Here is an 18,083-nt window from a genome sequence, read left to right as displayed (position 1 = left end):
CATACTGAATTATGATTTGGGATTTTGAATCTAACAATTAATTGCAGAAAGAGACCACTTTAGCCTTGTAGGTAATAAACCAGGCAATATAATAAAAATTATTCTGTAGGTGAGGGGGCAGGGAGAATAATAGGAAATACAGGTAAAATAACCAAAGTTCTGAGTGATTATCATAACACAAGACCTGTTAAAAATTAAAGATCATTACTGGAGTTTCCAACTCTCAACTACTTGTAGTAGGGAAACAAATTACTTAAGAAAGGTTCTATAGTGAAAGAAACAGCTAAGCTTTAAAAATCTCTTACTCTTTGGAAACTGTAATTATTTCTGCATCATTGTAAATAACATCAAGACTCCATAGGGTTTTATTGGGTTGACAGATAAGTTCGTTCAGGTTTTTTGTAACAGCGTACAGGGTTGATGTTACATAATTAGGGGTTATACCTAATTTGAAAGATATATTTACATGACACCATAGACAACTTTGTTCTGTCTTTGATTTTTAAGTTGAGTGAATATTATTACTTTTGGCAATTAACAGTAAAGATTAAAAAATATATATATATTTACCTCACTCAGAAGAATGTTCCTCAGGACATGTCTCTGTCTGCATTTATGGATCCATTCCAAAGATCCTGCAGGCAAGTGAGGTCTGATACTTCTGTGCACTTGATTGCAATCAGGAAATGCTTGCAGATACTCTACTGAGCAGAAGTGCAGTAACATGAATTCTGCTCTTGTTTTGTTCTTTTCCTTAGAATGTAACATTTAAATTAATGCTTTGGAGGGTTTACTGTTCATTACTGTGCTGAGTACTTTTAGTGGATAAACATATAAAGTACTATATACGAACCTAGATTTCCCTTTAGTAAACATTACTTAAAAAAAGATTTCCCTTGTTTTGATTTCCAACCTTAAAGGTTAATGAAGAAATGTAGATTTTCAATGAATCTTTTAATTATTAATACATAATTTATTATTGCTTTATATTAGTATATGCAATGATTTTTTAGAAACCTAGTGATGTCATAATAGACCCATAACTGTTCTTCATACATTCCACACAGGCTCCTCCTGTTTTTATTAAAAGGGAGGTCTTCTCTTTCATAATCAAAGAAAGAAAGTATATTTAGCTAGTCACACAGACAGTTGAGTGTTGAAAACCAACTCATTGAATAGAACATTCATGAATCACTAAAATAGTATAAAGTAAATTTAAAACATCCTTTCTAATAGAAAATATATTCCTTCCTAACCCTGTGCATGCATCTGAATGGTGAACACCACAGAACTAAAATACCTTGATTAATTATAGTTTGCCTTATGAAAATTTTCTGTATAATTGATTCTGTAACCAGAAAGAAGACAGTTAAATCATTTGTACTTGTTTTAAGTAGGAAAATGATTTGCCAGAAAGGGAAAATTATGGGCCATTTAGTTGGGCTCCATGACAATCATGTCATGACACTGAAAGGCCTTTTCACACCTGGTAAAGAAAATGCTCTGTGTATGTGACAACAAATAGAAATCCTGTTTTTGTGTGTTTGTGCCTAAGTGCCTCCATGAATGTGCATGTGTTAATCCTAACTGGACTGAATTACAGATCAGACTAATTGAAGAAGCACATATAAAAAAGGGTTTTCATTTTAGTTTTATTATAGTGAGCAGTACTTTTAATTTTCTTGAAAGGCACCCAAGAATAATTACCTTTGTGAACCAAAAATATACAAAACTGTACAGAATAAATAGTTCATAAAAATCTAGCTATACTTTCTTGTAAAATAAAGCTACATTGTCCCACTCTTGAGGCAACTTAAACCACTTACCCTTAGACGTGCCTTTTGCTACTAATTTATGGCATCTATCAGTGTACATCAATAAAAATAAAATATTTTTCCTATTTTTTTACACCAGTGAATTATTACTTGCCACAAGAAACATCTTTCTATCTCGGTATTCAAATTTACAAAGGATTAATGCTATGAAAGAATCCAAACTAACGATAGATGCACTAATTGTATTTACAATTGAATATCAGTAGCATTTTCAAAATATCCCAAGAGTAAGAATTAAACTTTGAGCACAAATGACATACCTTAGTTCACAGCAGCATTAACAAGAAGATTGTCCACACAAAATGTGCAGAAAAACCAAAATGTTTTCTTCCTCATTCCACCTGAACTGTTAATCATCCTTATTTTTAAATTCAGAAAGCATTTCAGTGGCATTTTTTAATTCTCAAAGTTTCAAAGTTTTGAGCCACTCATACCCTATGTAATTCAACTTTCCATTTTTTCTTTTCTATTACTATTTGTTAATTTTAAAGTTCCAGTTCCTTTTGCCTTTATTGCAAGAAAAGTTGGTGTATCTAACAACTTACACTTTTGTAAGTACATATAATGATTTTATAAACAATACATTTCTTACATATTATAACTACATTTACTGTTACAGTTTTCAAATGACAAAAATCCAATTCTATTTAATCCATGGGTAATATAACTCAAGAAATTAAGGGTTAAATATTAAACCCTTTTAGATGTGCAAGAGGACATCTATGAAACACTTTACTTATATGGGAAAATATTAATATAATCCTTGAATGATTTACATGCAAGGACTTATTTTATTGGGGATAGACAAAATTGCCTGAAGACAATGCAATGGCTTCTCCCAGTGATCCCTGAGTTTCTTTTTCTTTTCCCATAGGATTGCTGCTGTGCTTAAGTTCTGATTGATGACACACTCATATAAGGCACTTATATACAAGGTCTGGACTTAAGACAGAATCACAGCATTTCTGCAGAAGCCCTTAAACTCTCTATGTTTGCTGCTCCAGGACTTCTAAGTAATCAGGTTCAGCATGTAAATTAGCTTTCAGCTCAAAATACTCATTTTTAGTCTGTTCCACTAATACCTTCCTTGGCCTTGAGTACAGTAATGTCTCCATCAACTTTAACTCTTCATGGGCTCCTGGATAATGTACCTCCGTATCAGGCTGAAGTTGAGCAATATTTTTCCTTAGGTATTCTGTGATTCCCAGTTGCTGAAGTTCCCTTTCTTTCTCTAAAATGTTCCTATATAATGAACTGGCATCCTGGAAGGTTAAAAATTCAGTGGATTGGTCTGTGGTTTTGTACTTCATATTTGAACCTGTGAGTGGGGAGTGGTTTTCTCGTTCTAAAAGACTTCTTTGGAGATGTTTTGCATCACTTCCCTCTTTCTCGTTCCTTTCTTCTTCTTCTTCCAGATGCTTTGGGCCAAAGGATGGGCTCCTATAGACATGAACCATGGGGCTCACCATGTGCTGCTCATAGAGTGATGCTGTGGGTCTTTCAGTAGTATGGTGAGTTGTTTTATGGCCGTACATGCTATACTGGAGATGCACAGGACTGGTGTCTCTCATCTGCTCGTCTGCTTGTTTCTTTTTGTATCTTCTCCTGCGGTGGAGAACAAGAACCACTATCCCTGCAGCACAGAACACAATAGTTATGAATACAATCAGCAGACCTAGTATTAAAACAGATAGTGGTACAGCATCAGTAAGTGATTTAAAAATAGTATCAGCTGTAGTTGTGGTTGTAGGAGTATTGACAATGATGTAACTAGTCTGAGTTGGCAGGGATGGGTTATTGACTAAACCTGGGCAAAGAAGTTCACTATTAAGTGCTTTCAATTCCTTTTTGTGTAAGTGCTCTGGAGAGGTGCAGAGTATTTCATCTGTCACTGTGTTCTTACTTAACTTTTGTATCCATTGCTGCAATCCAACCAGGTCACAGGAACAATCCCAGGGGTTGTCCTCAAGGTCAATCTGGGTCAGTAAATCAAGGTCATCCAAGATATTACTTACAGGTAGATGAGTAAATTGGTTTGTTTTAAGGTTTATCCTCGTAAGAGGAACCCCTGAAAAAATATGTGGTGGTAAAACTTGTAGGAGGTTGTTGTTTAAATAGAGCACTTTCAGTTTAGGCATTGGGTTGAAGGTTCCAGGTAATATTTCCTTAACACCATTGTATTCAAGATATAAGTACTCAAGGTTGTGGAGACCAAGGAACATACCTCCACTCAATTTGGTCAGGTGGTTACCATTCAGATAAAGCTTTTGTAATCTTGTTAAATTCATAAATGATCCTTCTTCAAGAACCTCAATACGATTGTTTCCCAAGTGAAGCATTTCCAAAGTGAAGTATTCCACTAAGTCAGACTTCAGTAATGTATGAATGATATTCCCTGCAAGAATAAGCTTTCTAGGATTTTGTGGAGGAGGTTTTAGATCTGATAAACTTTCAATATTGCGCTCCTGACAGTGTATTAGAAGTCCTGATGGGGAGAGTACTTTGCAATTACAAGGAATAGGACAGTAGAGTCCCGGAAGTTGAGTGGATGGCTTTGTAATATAAGGTATTAAACCTGGTGCTTTGGTGGGTGGTTTTAAAAGAGATGTGGTCTTGGCTGACATGTGACTATCGCTTATTGAAGAGGTTACTGCCAGATGTAATGATCCAGAAGGATCCTCGTGTTCTTCGTATACTGGTGGAGTGGGGCAAATTGATTCCTTTTTCAGCCGGCTTAGTATGCTTCCTTTGAAAAATGGAGGGCTGTTACATACAACATCACCAATTACAGACTGTGGGGGCATGTTTTCCAACCAAAGTTTTAGCTGTAATAAGTCACAATTGCAGGCCCATTTATTGTCCTCCAACTGGAGATCCAATATTCGGCCAATGTGTTCTAAAAAACCAACATAAGGCAATGTTTGCAACTGATTTCCACGAAGATCTAGATGCGTTAGAGGAACAAATCGAAATATGTTTGGAGGAAGACTCTCGATAGCATTGTCATTTAAAATTAACACTTTAAGTCTGTTGAGCTTGCTAAAGGCACTTGGTTCAATCACTGTAATGAAATTGTTATCTGCTTGTAGGAATTCCAGGTTTTCCAGTCCATGGAAGGTATCCTCTTTAAGAATTTCTAGAGAATTGTGATTGATATGAAGTTGCTTAAGAAGGCCAAGGCCATTAAATGCACCAGTCTCAATATCTGCAATATTGTTAAATCCAAGGTGTATTGAGATAGCATTGGTAAGCCCAGAAAAGTCATTTGTGTGAAGTACTGTCAAGCCGTTATTTACTAAACTTAAGTGGAAAGGTCGTGATGGTGGCACACTTATTTGGGATAACGTCTTAATACCTTTCTCTTCACAGTTTATTAGCATCGTGCCGTCTTTTTCCTCACAGTTGCAAAGAGAGTCACAGGAACCTCTGGCTGAGGCAGAGGACATTGGAGATTGGGACTGTAAAGATACACAGGCAAGGAGAGATGAATACAAGAGATGAATCCAGAGCTTCATGTTGTCATGTGATGGATCTGATTCTGTAAAATACAATGCAATAGCAATGGGCTTTAGTGGCCAGCAGCAGGGAGGAGATGAAGCTGACATTTTCAAAATGATAGGTTTTCTCCTAATAGGCAAAATATTGATTATTTTAAATATATAAGTGCATTGCTGAGTCTACATTTTCTTTTATTTTTTACAAATATGACCGGTAGATTTGTTTTACTTTTAACGTGCATTATGATAACAATTTAAAATTTAGGTCAAGGATAACTTCAAGTATATCAATTTGTGTTCATATCACCAACTAATTGCATTTTAACAGATGTGAGGGGTGTTGGCTAAATGGACCATTGATAACTTGATATGATGCAAAGGTATGTATTTGAGAAGACCTTAACTTTTTAATTTTTTTAGCTTAAACTAGATGAATCTTTTTTTATATTTATTTTTAATTGGAAGACAGTCGCTTTACAATATATTGCATTGGTTTCTACCATATCAACATGAATCAGTTCCCTCTCTCTCGAAACTCCCTCCCACCTCCCACCCCTCTAGAGATAGCCAGAAGCAGAGAGACCTGTAGGAAATTCAAAAATGATAGAAAGACTGTATGTATGCATTTCCTTTAGTTCTATTTATGAACTGGATATCACAATATAACATCTAATAACTGTGTTTAACCTGCTTTGATTTTGGCTTAAGATATTAATTCCATTGTTTATTAAAAAAACTTGAGAAAAATATGTCTATGTAGTAAAGTAAACCTTTATAAAAGAATTTTAACTATGCTGTCTAGGGTAGTTTGTATAAACCTAAGTATCAGATATATACACTTAAAGGTATCCATTAAAATTTCACACTTTAATTTCTAGAGGTGAAATATTCACTGTTACTTTTAAATTATTCTGTGGATAAGGTTAACATCATAAAAACTAAAGAAGAAAAACTGACCTGTGACACACATTTCTGGCTCTTACAAAAGAAGGAACAATACCTCATATAAACTTCTAATAAATGACTTCCTAATGAGGTCTTGAACCAGGCTTTAGGGCACTGAATATCTCATAATTAAGCAGCTGATCTTTATTGTAAGGCTTAATGATGGAAACAATGAACTCTGAAACAAACTTCACTCTATAAAAGTATTTGAAGATCTCTCTGATTTGGTAAATAAAAAAATGACAGTTCAGGATAACACATCACATATCCCAACTCCTTAAAAATTCAATACATGGATCTGAAACAGCAATTAAAAGAAATTCTAACTCTAAAATAACAGCAGTGGTGTAGCAAATACTTTGAACTCTAATGTATCTAATTTTATTACCTTCCTTCAAATAGTGTATTTTAAATTTAGACTAAATTCAAACGTAAACAAACACCACATCTTGTAACTATTCAAATTTTGGAAATGATAGATGCTTTCATTTGTCTGGATAGGATGTAAACAGTAATTTTGAATCTAATTAAAATTCATAGTCAGGTAATACATCCCAAAACTGAATGAATAATCTCAAAAGTAAACTTCCATTCCATGAAAATACACAGTCTTATTGAAAACATGTATAGTATGAAGTTTCTGAAAGGTAGAAGACAACCAAAGACATGAAACATTTGAGTAGTGCCTTTCTATATGAAGGGAAAGTTAGCTGACTGAATGTTTCCAAAGGGAAATAGTTTGATTTTAAACAACTCTGAGGGCTATGCTTAGAATCAAGCAGCTTGGGGTTGGAGTCTTCAACTTGTAGATTAGCTTCACAGCTAATCTCCATATTTCTCCATAGATGACCAAGAAAGAATACTCTCTATTTCACCAGACAACACATCTTAAGAAGATAGTGAATAACTTCCAGATGAGAATTTCTTGTTATTTTTATCTCACATACATTTTATGCTCTTCAAAAGGTAGTAGGGAACAGTTTCTAATGTTTTCAGAAATACACATAAATATTAAAAGTGGTTCTATGTTGATAGTATAGAGATACTGTGTTAAAGAGGTAAAAAACAATCTCCATTTACATATTTTCAAGTTGGGAAAAAGTAAAAGTGGTGTGCAATATACAAAGAATCTTTTGATATTCTGCTTGTATTTGAGATTCAACAATGGTTTTTGGAAGTAATCTTTCCTTCACAGAACACACATAGGTTAGTTTCCAATAACAAAGTGCATGCTGTAAAAGAAATAGTGGCAGATTATTTTACTTCTCTAAAGCCAGCTGTTAGTCTAGATGTCTGCTGCTCACAGAAAAACAGGCATCTGCTACCGCATTACTTGTGCCAGTGAACAGGAAAGAAACTGGATATCCTTTAATGCAAAGTTCTTTTTTTAGAGAGGCAAACATATATTCAATCACTTTAGAATAATGCAAAAATAGGTATAAGGAAATCCTGGAAACATTCATCTTACCTGTAAAGCAGAGACTTCCTGACGTTATCTGTAATGCACAGCTGGAAGAGATGTTCAAAGTAAATTCAGTTTCTTTATTAAAAAAGAAAACACCAACCACCGTGTTCTTTCTTCTCAAATATCACTTTTTGGCAAGTTCCATCGCTTCATAAAGTTAAAACCTCTGGTCCAAGACAAAATGCTGAGCATTTCATTGAAAACATTTCAAGCAGACTGCATACTAGATCATCCTGAAGCAGTTGTCCTTTTATTCCCCAATTAAAATTCACGGCATACTTCACAGCTATGCTGACTTTTTTTGCATATAGTTAACCATTTGCAAGCTGCTACATGCAGTAAACAAACAAGATGTTTAACAGAGCTGAGATTGATCACTCTTGCTTTCTTAGGCTGTAGATCCAAGCTGCAGCACTGTTCTCCTTCCTCCCTTTCTAGTCTTTCTTGTTAGCTCAGTTTGTTGTTAGTCAGATTGCCAAGGGCTGGGAGGTAGGCGTAAATAAAGAGACTTCTTGGCTTTTGACTCAGCCTTTAAGCCCTTCCCCATCAGAGCGCTTTAATCTGCCAGTGTCATTTAACACAAGAGACAGCTCCACCTTGGGACTCAACTCCTCCTCCTGCAAACGGTCTTCCTCTCCGTTTAAATACCAAATATAGTGCAAGTGAATTTTGATGCAAATAATGACATATGTTTAATAATATTTTGTTACTACAGCAGACTAAATCATACACTGTACTAAAGTCTCATCTAGCACAGTATTGTACTGTTAGCACACATGTTCAGAAAAACGGCAAGCATGCTACCTATAGCTCCAGTTTTATTTTTTTTAACTGGTACTCTAGGTTGAAATTGTGTACTAATTAAATCTTAAAATGATAGCATGAACCGCTTTCCTAAAATACTTGTAGTTTTGTATTTACCATTTGAAAAGCAATTTGAAGCCTCATGTCTGAGACTCTTAAATTTTATACTTCATTCTACAGCCAGTGTTCAATTATGAGACTAGAAATGAAGCTTTTTTTTTTTTCAGATAGATAGTATTTATTTGGAATGGAAATATGATCATTTAAAAATGCATGCAAGAATCTTAATTATACATGTTTTCTTTAGTTGAAAACAACTTATCAGTCTCAAAAATATGAAATTGTCTTTCCAGATAAAATGAAACAAGCATCTTCATCATGTAGTGTTTTCAATATATAGCAATTATAATAACCTGATTTTTATGATACTAACTCTGGGAGCATTTTTTCCTAAAATATAATATTTAATAAGTTACTTGTTTCTTCAGCTCTTAAAAGTTTCTGAATTATCACCAGTGAAACTCTCAACTGTCAGATTTTTTATTTCCCCAAATGCTTATGTTTTAAAAATCACTCTTCATTACCTACATTCCAAGAACCTGAACTTTTTCCACAGCCAAAATTTATATACTAAATGCTGTGGTTGATTCATTTTGAAACAGTCTATGTTTAGAAACTCTCTTGCCTATAGGTTCTAGAGGTTACCTATATTTTATTAGGTCCCATTTCAGCAACAGCTATTCTTTTTAAAAAAGAGGTTATGCAGCTTATATTATTAAAACAGGAAAATATAAGATTAGGTTGTTATTTAATGATTGTCTGCAGTTATGTACTCAGATTCACAGTTATCACATCTGTGGAATAGTTGTTTTAAAAGCTAAGGATTTTAAGGCAATTTCTAATATTCTCAGTTTCCTATATTATACAGTTTCTCATACATTAAGTTCATCTTTTATTTTAATAGCATTATGTTCTTTAAGGTAGAAAGAGATTATAATATGGATGAGAGTGTGGAGATAGAGAGTAAAGATAAGGAATGAGATAATAAAGGGAATAAAAGAATAAAAGAAGTGAATTACTTTTTTCCACAGTCTACTGCTAGCTGAGGGTCAAGTTAACTTATATCAGTCTAATGCTTTAGATAGGTGGTGATGAAAAATAGAATCAGTGAGAAAATAAGGAACTAGAATAATTTCCCTCCCAACACTATAGACATAATTCTCCAAATGCATTCACTTAGGTTTTAGAGGCAAAATCACAGGAGAAATGCTCTGAAGTACAGTCTGTGGTGGAAAAGCTGTTCAAATAGCCATATGAGAACAAATGGAATGAAATTTTTTGTAAATTGAATATCTTCTCCAGCTGGAGGATGTGTTGATTTTATTCATAATATATACCTAGCATATATTTGATGTTATTTATCTTTAGTATTTTACCTATATGTAACATGTTAGTTTTTTCATGTGTAAGTTACTAGTTAACTATACAATAGTCAGAGGGGAAAGAAGTGAATAAAAGCCTTTGGAATAACTCTCTTTGTTGGGAACATAAAGGTTAAGGTAAGCATTCTGTTTGAGAAGAATTCTTCAACTTTTAACTTAATTCAAAGGGGCAATATTGATAATGCATTACTTAGTATTACCTCAAACTTAATAAACAACTTAACACATTCACAATGAAGTGAAGTGAAGTGAAAGTAGCTCAGCTGTGTCTGACTCTTTGTGACCCCATGGAATACACAGTCCATGGAATTTCTAGGTCCGAATACTGGAGTGGGTAGGCTCTCCTTTCTCCGGGGAATCTTCCCAACCCAGGGAACGAACCCACGTCTCCTGCATTATAGGTGGATTCTTTACCAGCTCAGCCACAAGGAAAACCCAGGAATACTGGAGTGGATAGCCTCTCCCTTCTCCAGGGGATCTTCCAGACCCAGGAATTGAACTGGGGTCTCCTGCCTTGCAGGCGGATTCTTTACCAAAGCCTAATAGCTAAATCCACTGATCTCTGTCTTTCGTTAACTGTAATTTCTCAGTTGTTTCACTCAGTCAATAATGCAGCCATCCTTTCCAAAATGCTCATGGCCAGTGTGTTAATTATTGTTGCATGCATGCATGCTAAGTGGCTTCAGTCATGTCCGACTCTTTGTGATCCTATGGACCAGCCCATAGCCCACTAAGCTCCTCTGTCCATGGGATTCTCCAGGCGAGAACACTGGAGTGGGTTGCCATGCCCTCCTCCATGGAATTTAACATTTGTAATTTCCAGTGATTACATGGAAAAGTACTTTCCCAGCATAGCTTGCTCCAAGTATTAATGATAAATATAAGTGATCATAATAAACACTCAGTGTTAGTAATTTTTCCATGTAGTTTACCCCTGTTGCTAAGTCGCTTCAGTCGTGTCCAATTCTGTGCGACCCCATAGACAGCAGCCCACCAGGCTCCCCTGTCCCTGGGATTCTCCAGGCAAGAACACTGGAGTGGGTTGCCATTTCCTTCTCCAAGTTTAGCCCTACTGACTCCATATTGAAAAATTTTAAGGTATAATCATTTTTAATGATATCTTCTAAGTTATGCTCCTTTAGAATGTGCATCTTAAATAATAAACATGAAAGTATTCTAGTCACATTGAAGAGTACCAAGCAGTCAGAGGAAATATACCAGTCTGTGTTAGTTCCTTTAGAGTGACAGCATGTGTAAGGCAGCGCAGTTCATTCACTGTCAGGACTCTGGAGAAGGCCTCTCCTTCCCTGCTTATATAGGTAGTGGAGGGGATCATCTTACAAATGCAATGCGACAAAGACCAGATGAAAGACTATTTTATCAGACTGATAATGTATATGGAACAAAGAGAATGAAAATACCCAAGATTGCTCACTGGAAAAAGGAAAAATAAAAATAATAGTGAAAGATTTTTTAATTCTGTTTAGGTCTAGTTCTACCTCAGAACATCTCTCTACCTTTTTTGTGCCACATTTAAGTGGTAAAGTGAAGATGTATGTCAAATTTATTTTAACTTAAGAAAATGGAAGGTTTGAAGAGAGAAGCCTTTTGTACCAAGTGTGGTATAGTCTGCACCTGTGTGCTCATTGGTGTCTGACTTTTTGTGATCCCATGGGCTGTAACCTTCCCCTCTGTCTACAGGTTTATCCTTTCAAGAATACTCGAGTGGGTTGCCATTTCCTCCTCCGGGGGATCTTCCCATCCCAGGGATGGAACCCACGTCTCTTGAGGCTTCTCCATTGACAGGCAGATTATTTACCACTGAGTCACCGACAAAGCCACTGGTGTAGACTGAGGCATATTTCGATACTCTGAAGTTAGAATGTATAAAATTTGGTGAATCTTTCGGGATAATAATACTACAGGTGGACTTTGAATATGTATTGGTGATTTCATACTTTTAAGAAAGAATGTAAACTTTGAGGGAAGAATTTAAAGAAATTATTCTAAGCAAACATTTTTAAAGTACCTATATCATTATCATAAAAGAAAAAACACAATACATATCCTTGAGAAACATATTATTGTGGGCTCTATCTGCTCTGTACTCTCAGGGAATTACAATCAAATTCATGATAATACTATTGAGATTGAATATTACAAATATTTGCAAATGATATTAAATGTATAGATATGTAGAGATCTTATACACTAATTATATACATTTTATTAACATTTTCTTATTTCAAATTAAGATTTCTTTAAAATAATAATGAGGTAAAGTCTACTTGAAAAAATTTTACTTATTTACACAAATGTCATTCATAGAAAATAATAGTAAAAGAATGTTATCTATCTTATGCAATGCCATGTTATACAGTAAACTCTGAATTTGATTCCCAGATATTGAACTTAAGATTCTCTTTCACATTTCACTGGAAGAGAGGCCCCAAACTCTTTACTGTAATTACTTCTTTTTTGGTTCTGTTAGAATCAGAACATAATGATTATGGATACCTTCACTTCTGACAATAACATGCAATTTAGCTAAAGGAATATGACCTTTGTATGAGGGAGAATAGATTTTCTCACATGTTAGCAGTAACATCTTGGTATTTGAGGACATTTGCACACATTCATGAAGAATAATGTCTTCTCAGTGAAAAGTCTATGCATCTTAGAAAAAATTAGTATGATAGATATACTTTCTAAATTGACACATGAAGGAGTGTTTAGGAAACTTGCTTTTTGCATTGAACCTTTAATAAAAAGGTTCATTTGTTATTTAAATCTTGTTTCCTTCATGCTCAATTTGATCTGAGAGAAAAGGTTTAAACTAATAATGAAATTGCCTTATTCTAAGACAGGCTTTACAATAAAACTTCCTGTTTTGATTTGAAATCTGTTGGCACAAAGGAACTCTTTGATACCATTGCTTAACCTGGCAAAACTAAAAACAAAACAAACACTTTCTCCTGGAAGCTTGGACTGAAAAGTGGTCTTCTCTTCATTAAAAAAAAAAAAAAAATCCCCTACTTTAAATGGATGACTAAGACTTTTTTCAAAAAAAAAAGTTTACAAAAAACAGCTAAAAATTGTTGATGGATATTTCTATGATGAATATTGAGGAGTGCATAAGGAAACAGGTCCAGTGGGATAATGGTAGACACTGTGTGTTATTATATTGATTGTAAAGATTCATTGAGGGAAAGCTAGTGTCTGCTTCATAGTTTTCCCCAAGTATCAGAATTGCACTTAGAAAACAGTCAAATGAGCAGTTATTCAAGTCAAATAATTTCTTTGTATGTTCTCACTATCCTGCCATCTTAGGACATTTACCGCCTTGTTCTCAGGAACATATACAGATTTATTTTAAAATATTTGTCCATATAGCAAAATCTAATGCTAAAAATAAACATTGAAAAAAAAAAGTATCCCCATGGATCTTCCCAAATGTTGTCTTACATGTATTTTAACACAACCTGTGTGACTAAATTACTTTGGATTCAGATGATTAATAGTAATGGTAGGTAAATACCACTGAACTGAATATGCATGATAGGCTTAGTGGACTATCGACAGGGAATTTTAAATTCCTGGGTGTCTTCCTATTGCCACTCACCATTTGGACCTCACTGTCTCTTACTAGCACATATTGCTGTGTCGCTGAAGGATGCAAACTTAATTTAATACTTTTAATCTTGTAATTGTGATATTCAAGCATTTTTATAAAATATGTCAGTCTCATTTAGTTCATTTTACTTCAATAAGATAAAGCTATGACTATCATAACCTTGAATATAATGTGTATATATATATAGAGAGAAATAATTTTTGTTACAATTACATCTATGTTCTATAAAGAAAGAAAATAATTGACAAGGTATACATGTTTGTTGAAAAATCTAAGTATATAGTTCAACAGATGACTCATTTTTTATTTTGCATTTTAACTCAGTAACAGTACTGTTAATATAAAAGGACACTAAACTTAATGTCATGACTGGAATATTAATATTAACCAAAAAAGTGAATGATTAATTATTAGTGACAAATTCCACTGAATAATGTTGGCTTATTTTGTTAACAGAAATCATGCTGAAAAACTCCAAAACAAAATAAGAAATTTTGCATTTTGCTATGTAATATTTTTCAAAGTGTTACAGAACTTAAGAGAATTAACTTTTGAGTTGTAAGTAAGTTACTCAGATAGCCAGGGAAAACTATTCCTTCAGAATCAATCTATATGCATGTAAAAAATGCATTGATCATTTACCTACACACCCACATGAAAATAAACATAAATTTTTTATTAATTATCCTTTTGATGCTTTTACCATATACTTTTTCTTATATATCTGGAATATCTTCTGGAATAATTGCAGCTTTCTTTTGACATATTCTGAAAGTATACATATCCCATTGAACATTTCTATGTTTACTTTATGTTCAGGAAAATAAGTGAAGTGTTACTTAAAATTTTCATGTATTCCTGTATCAAAACAGGACATGGATAATTTGGTACAGAGTAAGTAACAAATACTAAAAAAATATTAGCACTTAAGAGATTCTAATAAAAATTAAGACCTAAGAATCAGACAGCCCATGGAATGTGGTGCCATTGCCTTCTCCGATAATAAGTTATAACTTGTTTAAAGTGGCAGACAGCCTTTTTTTTTTTTTTTTAACGAAGGGAAGTTCAGAGGGAAGAATCAAGTTAATTTTAGATATATCATACCAGATTTCTAGGGGAAATAAAAATCTAATCTTCATAAAACACTCATTTGAACTAAGAAGGACTTCTAGTTCCTTTAGCATCAAATAGTATTAAATTTGAAGTCACATGACTATAGAAAAGCAAATACTCCTTGAAATATTTTACAGGGTTTTTTTCTAATTATAATCAGAGAGGCATTTCTAAAAAGTAGTTTTATATATACCTGTAATGTAATCAAACTTAAGAGCATTAAATTTTAGAAATTTCACAGCTTTAAACATTTTTTTTAGCCTTAAAGCAATGTGAAAAACACGGTTTATCTAGCTTAAAAACAGAAGAAATTCAAAATAGCACTTACCTGCTCTTTCTTCCTATACACAGAAACACATGCTTTCACCAAAACATTAAAAATCATTGAAATTAGTAGAAATCCTTGATATGGGGGGAGGGATGAAAATAAGGATCTTCAATCTAAAAGTAATCTTGAATATTGGTATAATATTGATAAGAATTAGGAGACATTCCTAACACGTCCCTTGGTTTAAAGCTTTTTCTCTCTTTCAGCACCCTCTAGTGGGTACTTAAAAAACTTTTTAACAACTGAAAAATTGGCAAGTAGGCTAACTTGTTCAAATTTTACTCTCTAAACATGCAGTTTTTTAACCTTAGTTATTTAATATTAATAACAAGTAACATTTTATACAATTTTGAGCACTTCCCATGTCTGTAACTAATGTGATCACTCTAATTATAGTAACACCTTTACTCTTTGAACAAACGAATTCCACAATTATTATTACAGTAGAAAATTGGAGCAGGAATGTTATTTGTACAATGTTACAGAACTGGTAAGATTTTTAAATCTAGATTTTTAATCTACCAAGTTCATTTATGGCTTCAGAATTCATTTTTTTCATCAGATAACATTGCTGCTGCTGCTGCTGCTAAGTTGCTTCAGTCGTATCCGACTCTGTGCGACCCCATAGACGGCAGCCCATCCGGCTCCCCCGTCCCTGGGATTCTCCAGGCAAGAATACTGGAGTGGGTTGCCATTTCCTTCTCCAATGCATGAAAGTGAAAAGTGAAAGTGAAGTCGCTCAGTCGTGTCTGACTCTTAGCGACCCCAGGGACTGCAGCCCACCAGGCTCCTCCGCCCATGGGATTTTCCAGGCAAGAGTACTGGAGTGGCTTGCCATAGCCTTCTCCGGGTAACATTGCAACTTAGCACAAATATTTTAATAAGTGGACATAATTTATAATGAAATCAGGTGCTAATCATCTACATAAGAGGAACAGATTTGAAAACACTTTTGTTTGTCCTTTTGAATAAAAAATAGTTTTCTAAAATATTTCATTCAATGTGTAAACATTATTGACAGTTGTGGGCAAATCATTGCATAGGTGGAAAACACAAAGATGAGTTATTTATATTTATTCATGCATATACATATATGTGGAGGTTCCCCTGGTGGCTCAGATAGTAAGTAATCTGTCTGCAATTTTGGAGACCTGGGTTTGATCCCTGGGTAGGAAGATATTCTGGAGAAGGGCGTGACTACCCACTCCAGTATTCTTGCATGGAGAATCCCACAGACGGGGATGGAAGGCTTCAGTCCATGGGATCGCCAGGAGTTGGAACAACTGAGCGACTAACACATTCATACATATATATGACTCATACATATTTAGATGTATCTGAAAAACTGTAAGAGTGATGAGATGTGTGTATAAATAGGTTCTACAGCATATTCGGTTCAGTTCAGTTCAGTCGCTCAGTCATATCCAGCTCTTTGCGACCCCATGAATTGCAGCACGCCAGGCCTCCCTGTCCATCACCATCTCCCGGAATATTCACTCAAACTCACGTCCATCGAGTCGGTGATGCCATCCAGCCATCGCATCCTCCGTCATCCCCTTCTCCTCCTGTCCCCAATCCTTCCCAGCATTAGAGTCTTTTCCAATGAGTCAACTCTTCGCATGAGGTGGCCAACGTACTGGAGTTTCAGCTTTAGCATCATTCCTTCCCAAGAACACCCAGGGCTGATCTCCTTTAGAATGGACTGGTTGGATCTCCTTGCAGTCCAAGAAACTCTGAGTCTTCTCCATCACCACAGTTCAAAAGCATCAATTCTTCGGCACTCAGCTTTCTTCACAGTCCAACTCTCGCATCCATACATGACCACTGGAAAAACCATAGCCTTGACTATTACATTATGCTAACTATACTTTCTTCTTCTAGCTCTATGTCAAACAGAACTAAGATTAGGTATAAAGACTGGCCTTAAAAGGAAATTGGTTTACATCAAGTATTCTCACTCTAGATATGCCTGAGGGAAGAGCCTCTTGTGAAGTATACAATCAGAAGGTCTTTGGATCAGAGTCATGATTCATGTTCTACGTCGCAGGAGCTCTGTATTTTTCCTGACTTAGAGTGGACCTCATATATTTCTTAAAGTTCCCCAGGTAGATACATAGTATTTCCTTTATAATATTCATGTCTCCCTCCATCCCACCCACCCCAATCCATAATAGATAACGTGTATCTTAGTAATTGAAGGGGTGAACATGTGCTAATGATGTCAGTGGACATCCACCAGACCCCTGGATTATCGAAATAACAAACACAAGCAGGATTGAGATTTGCGGGAACAAGCCCAGCAGCATGACAAAGTGCTTAAGTGTTATCAGTTTTTTTCTTTCTTTTTTTTCAGTTTTGGACTGTTCCGGGTCTTCGTTTCTGTGCGGGCTTTTTCTAGCTACAGCGTGTGGGCTTCTGGTTGCAGTGGCTTCTCGTCACAGAGCACAGGCTGTAGGATGCGTGAGCCTCAGTAGCTGTGGCACCTGGGCTTAGTTGCCCTGTAGCATGTGCGATCTTTCAGACCAGGGATTGACCAGTGTCCCCTATATTGCAAGGCAGATTCTTAACCACTGGGCCACCAGGGAAGTGCTATTATTGATTTCTGATCACTTAGTTCTTCTCACAGCAAACTTAATAAGTAATTTAATACTGCTTTTTATTGACCTGAGGATTGATTGTGCTATTCTATTCTTTGTTAAATTCCTAAAATATTAAACTCTTAATTTGTTATTATGGGGTTCCAGCATGCAGTTGCCTGGATTTCCAGCCTGTAATCTTCTATTTCTGACTGCCTGCTTTGTGGACTTTAAGCTGCAGCACTGGATGCACAGACAACATCAGTGATACGGTGACTGCTTGACTAGCTCCCAAGATTGTGTAAGATCACTCCTTTAGACATATTCATTGATCTCTATACTCCTAACATTGTACAGGAGACAGGGATCAAGGCCATTCCCATGGAAAAGAAATGCAAAAAAAGCAAAATGGCTGTCTGAGGAGGCCTTACAAATAGCTGTGAA

General features: G+C 35.1%; 1 protein-coding gene across 1 annotated transcript; it reads right to left on the bottom strand.

The window, feature by feature from the left end:
* Positions 1-1,635: 1,635 nt before the first annotated feature.
* Positions 1,636-8,338, bottom strand: SLITRK6 (SLIT and NTRK like family member 6). The gene is made up of 2 exons (XM_006073558.3): positions 7,746-8,338; positions 1,636-5,373 (listed from the first exon to the last, which is right to left on the bottom strand). The coding sequence occupies exon 2, from the start codon at positions 5,348-5,350 to the stop codon at positions 2,822-2,824; it is 2,529 nt and encodes an 842-aa protein (XP_006073620.1). The 5' UTR covers positions 5,351-5,373; positions 7,746-8,338; the 3' UTR covers positions 1,636-2,821.
* Between the last annotated feature and the right edge of the window lie 9,745 nt (positions 8,339-18,083).

Source organism: Bubalus bubalis, chromosome 13 (assembly GCF_019923935.1).
Source record: "Bubalus bubalis isolate 160015118507 breed Murrah chromosome 13, NDDB_SH_1, whole genome shotgun sequence".
NCBI classification, from domain to species: Eukaryota; Metazoa; Chordata; class Mammalia; order Artiodactyla; family Bovidae; genus Bubalus; species Bubalus bubalis.
Note: the sequence above shows the minus strand (reverse complement) of the source record. Positions and strands in the feature narration are given on the sequence as shown.

Coding starts and splice junctions, on each gene's coding strand:
- SLITRK6 (XM_006073558.3), bottom strand. CDS start 5,350: ATGAAGCTCTGGATTCATCTCTTGTATTCATCTCTCCTTGCCTGTGTA.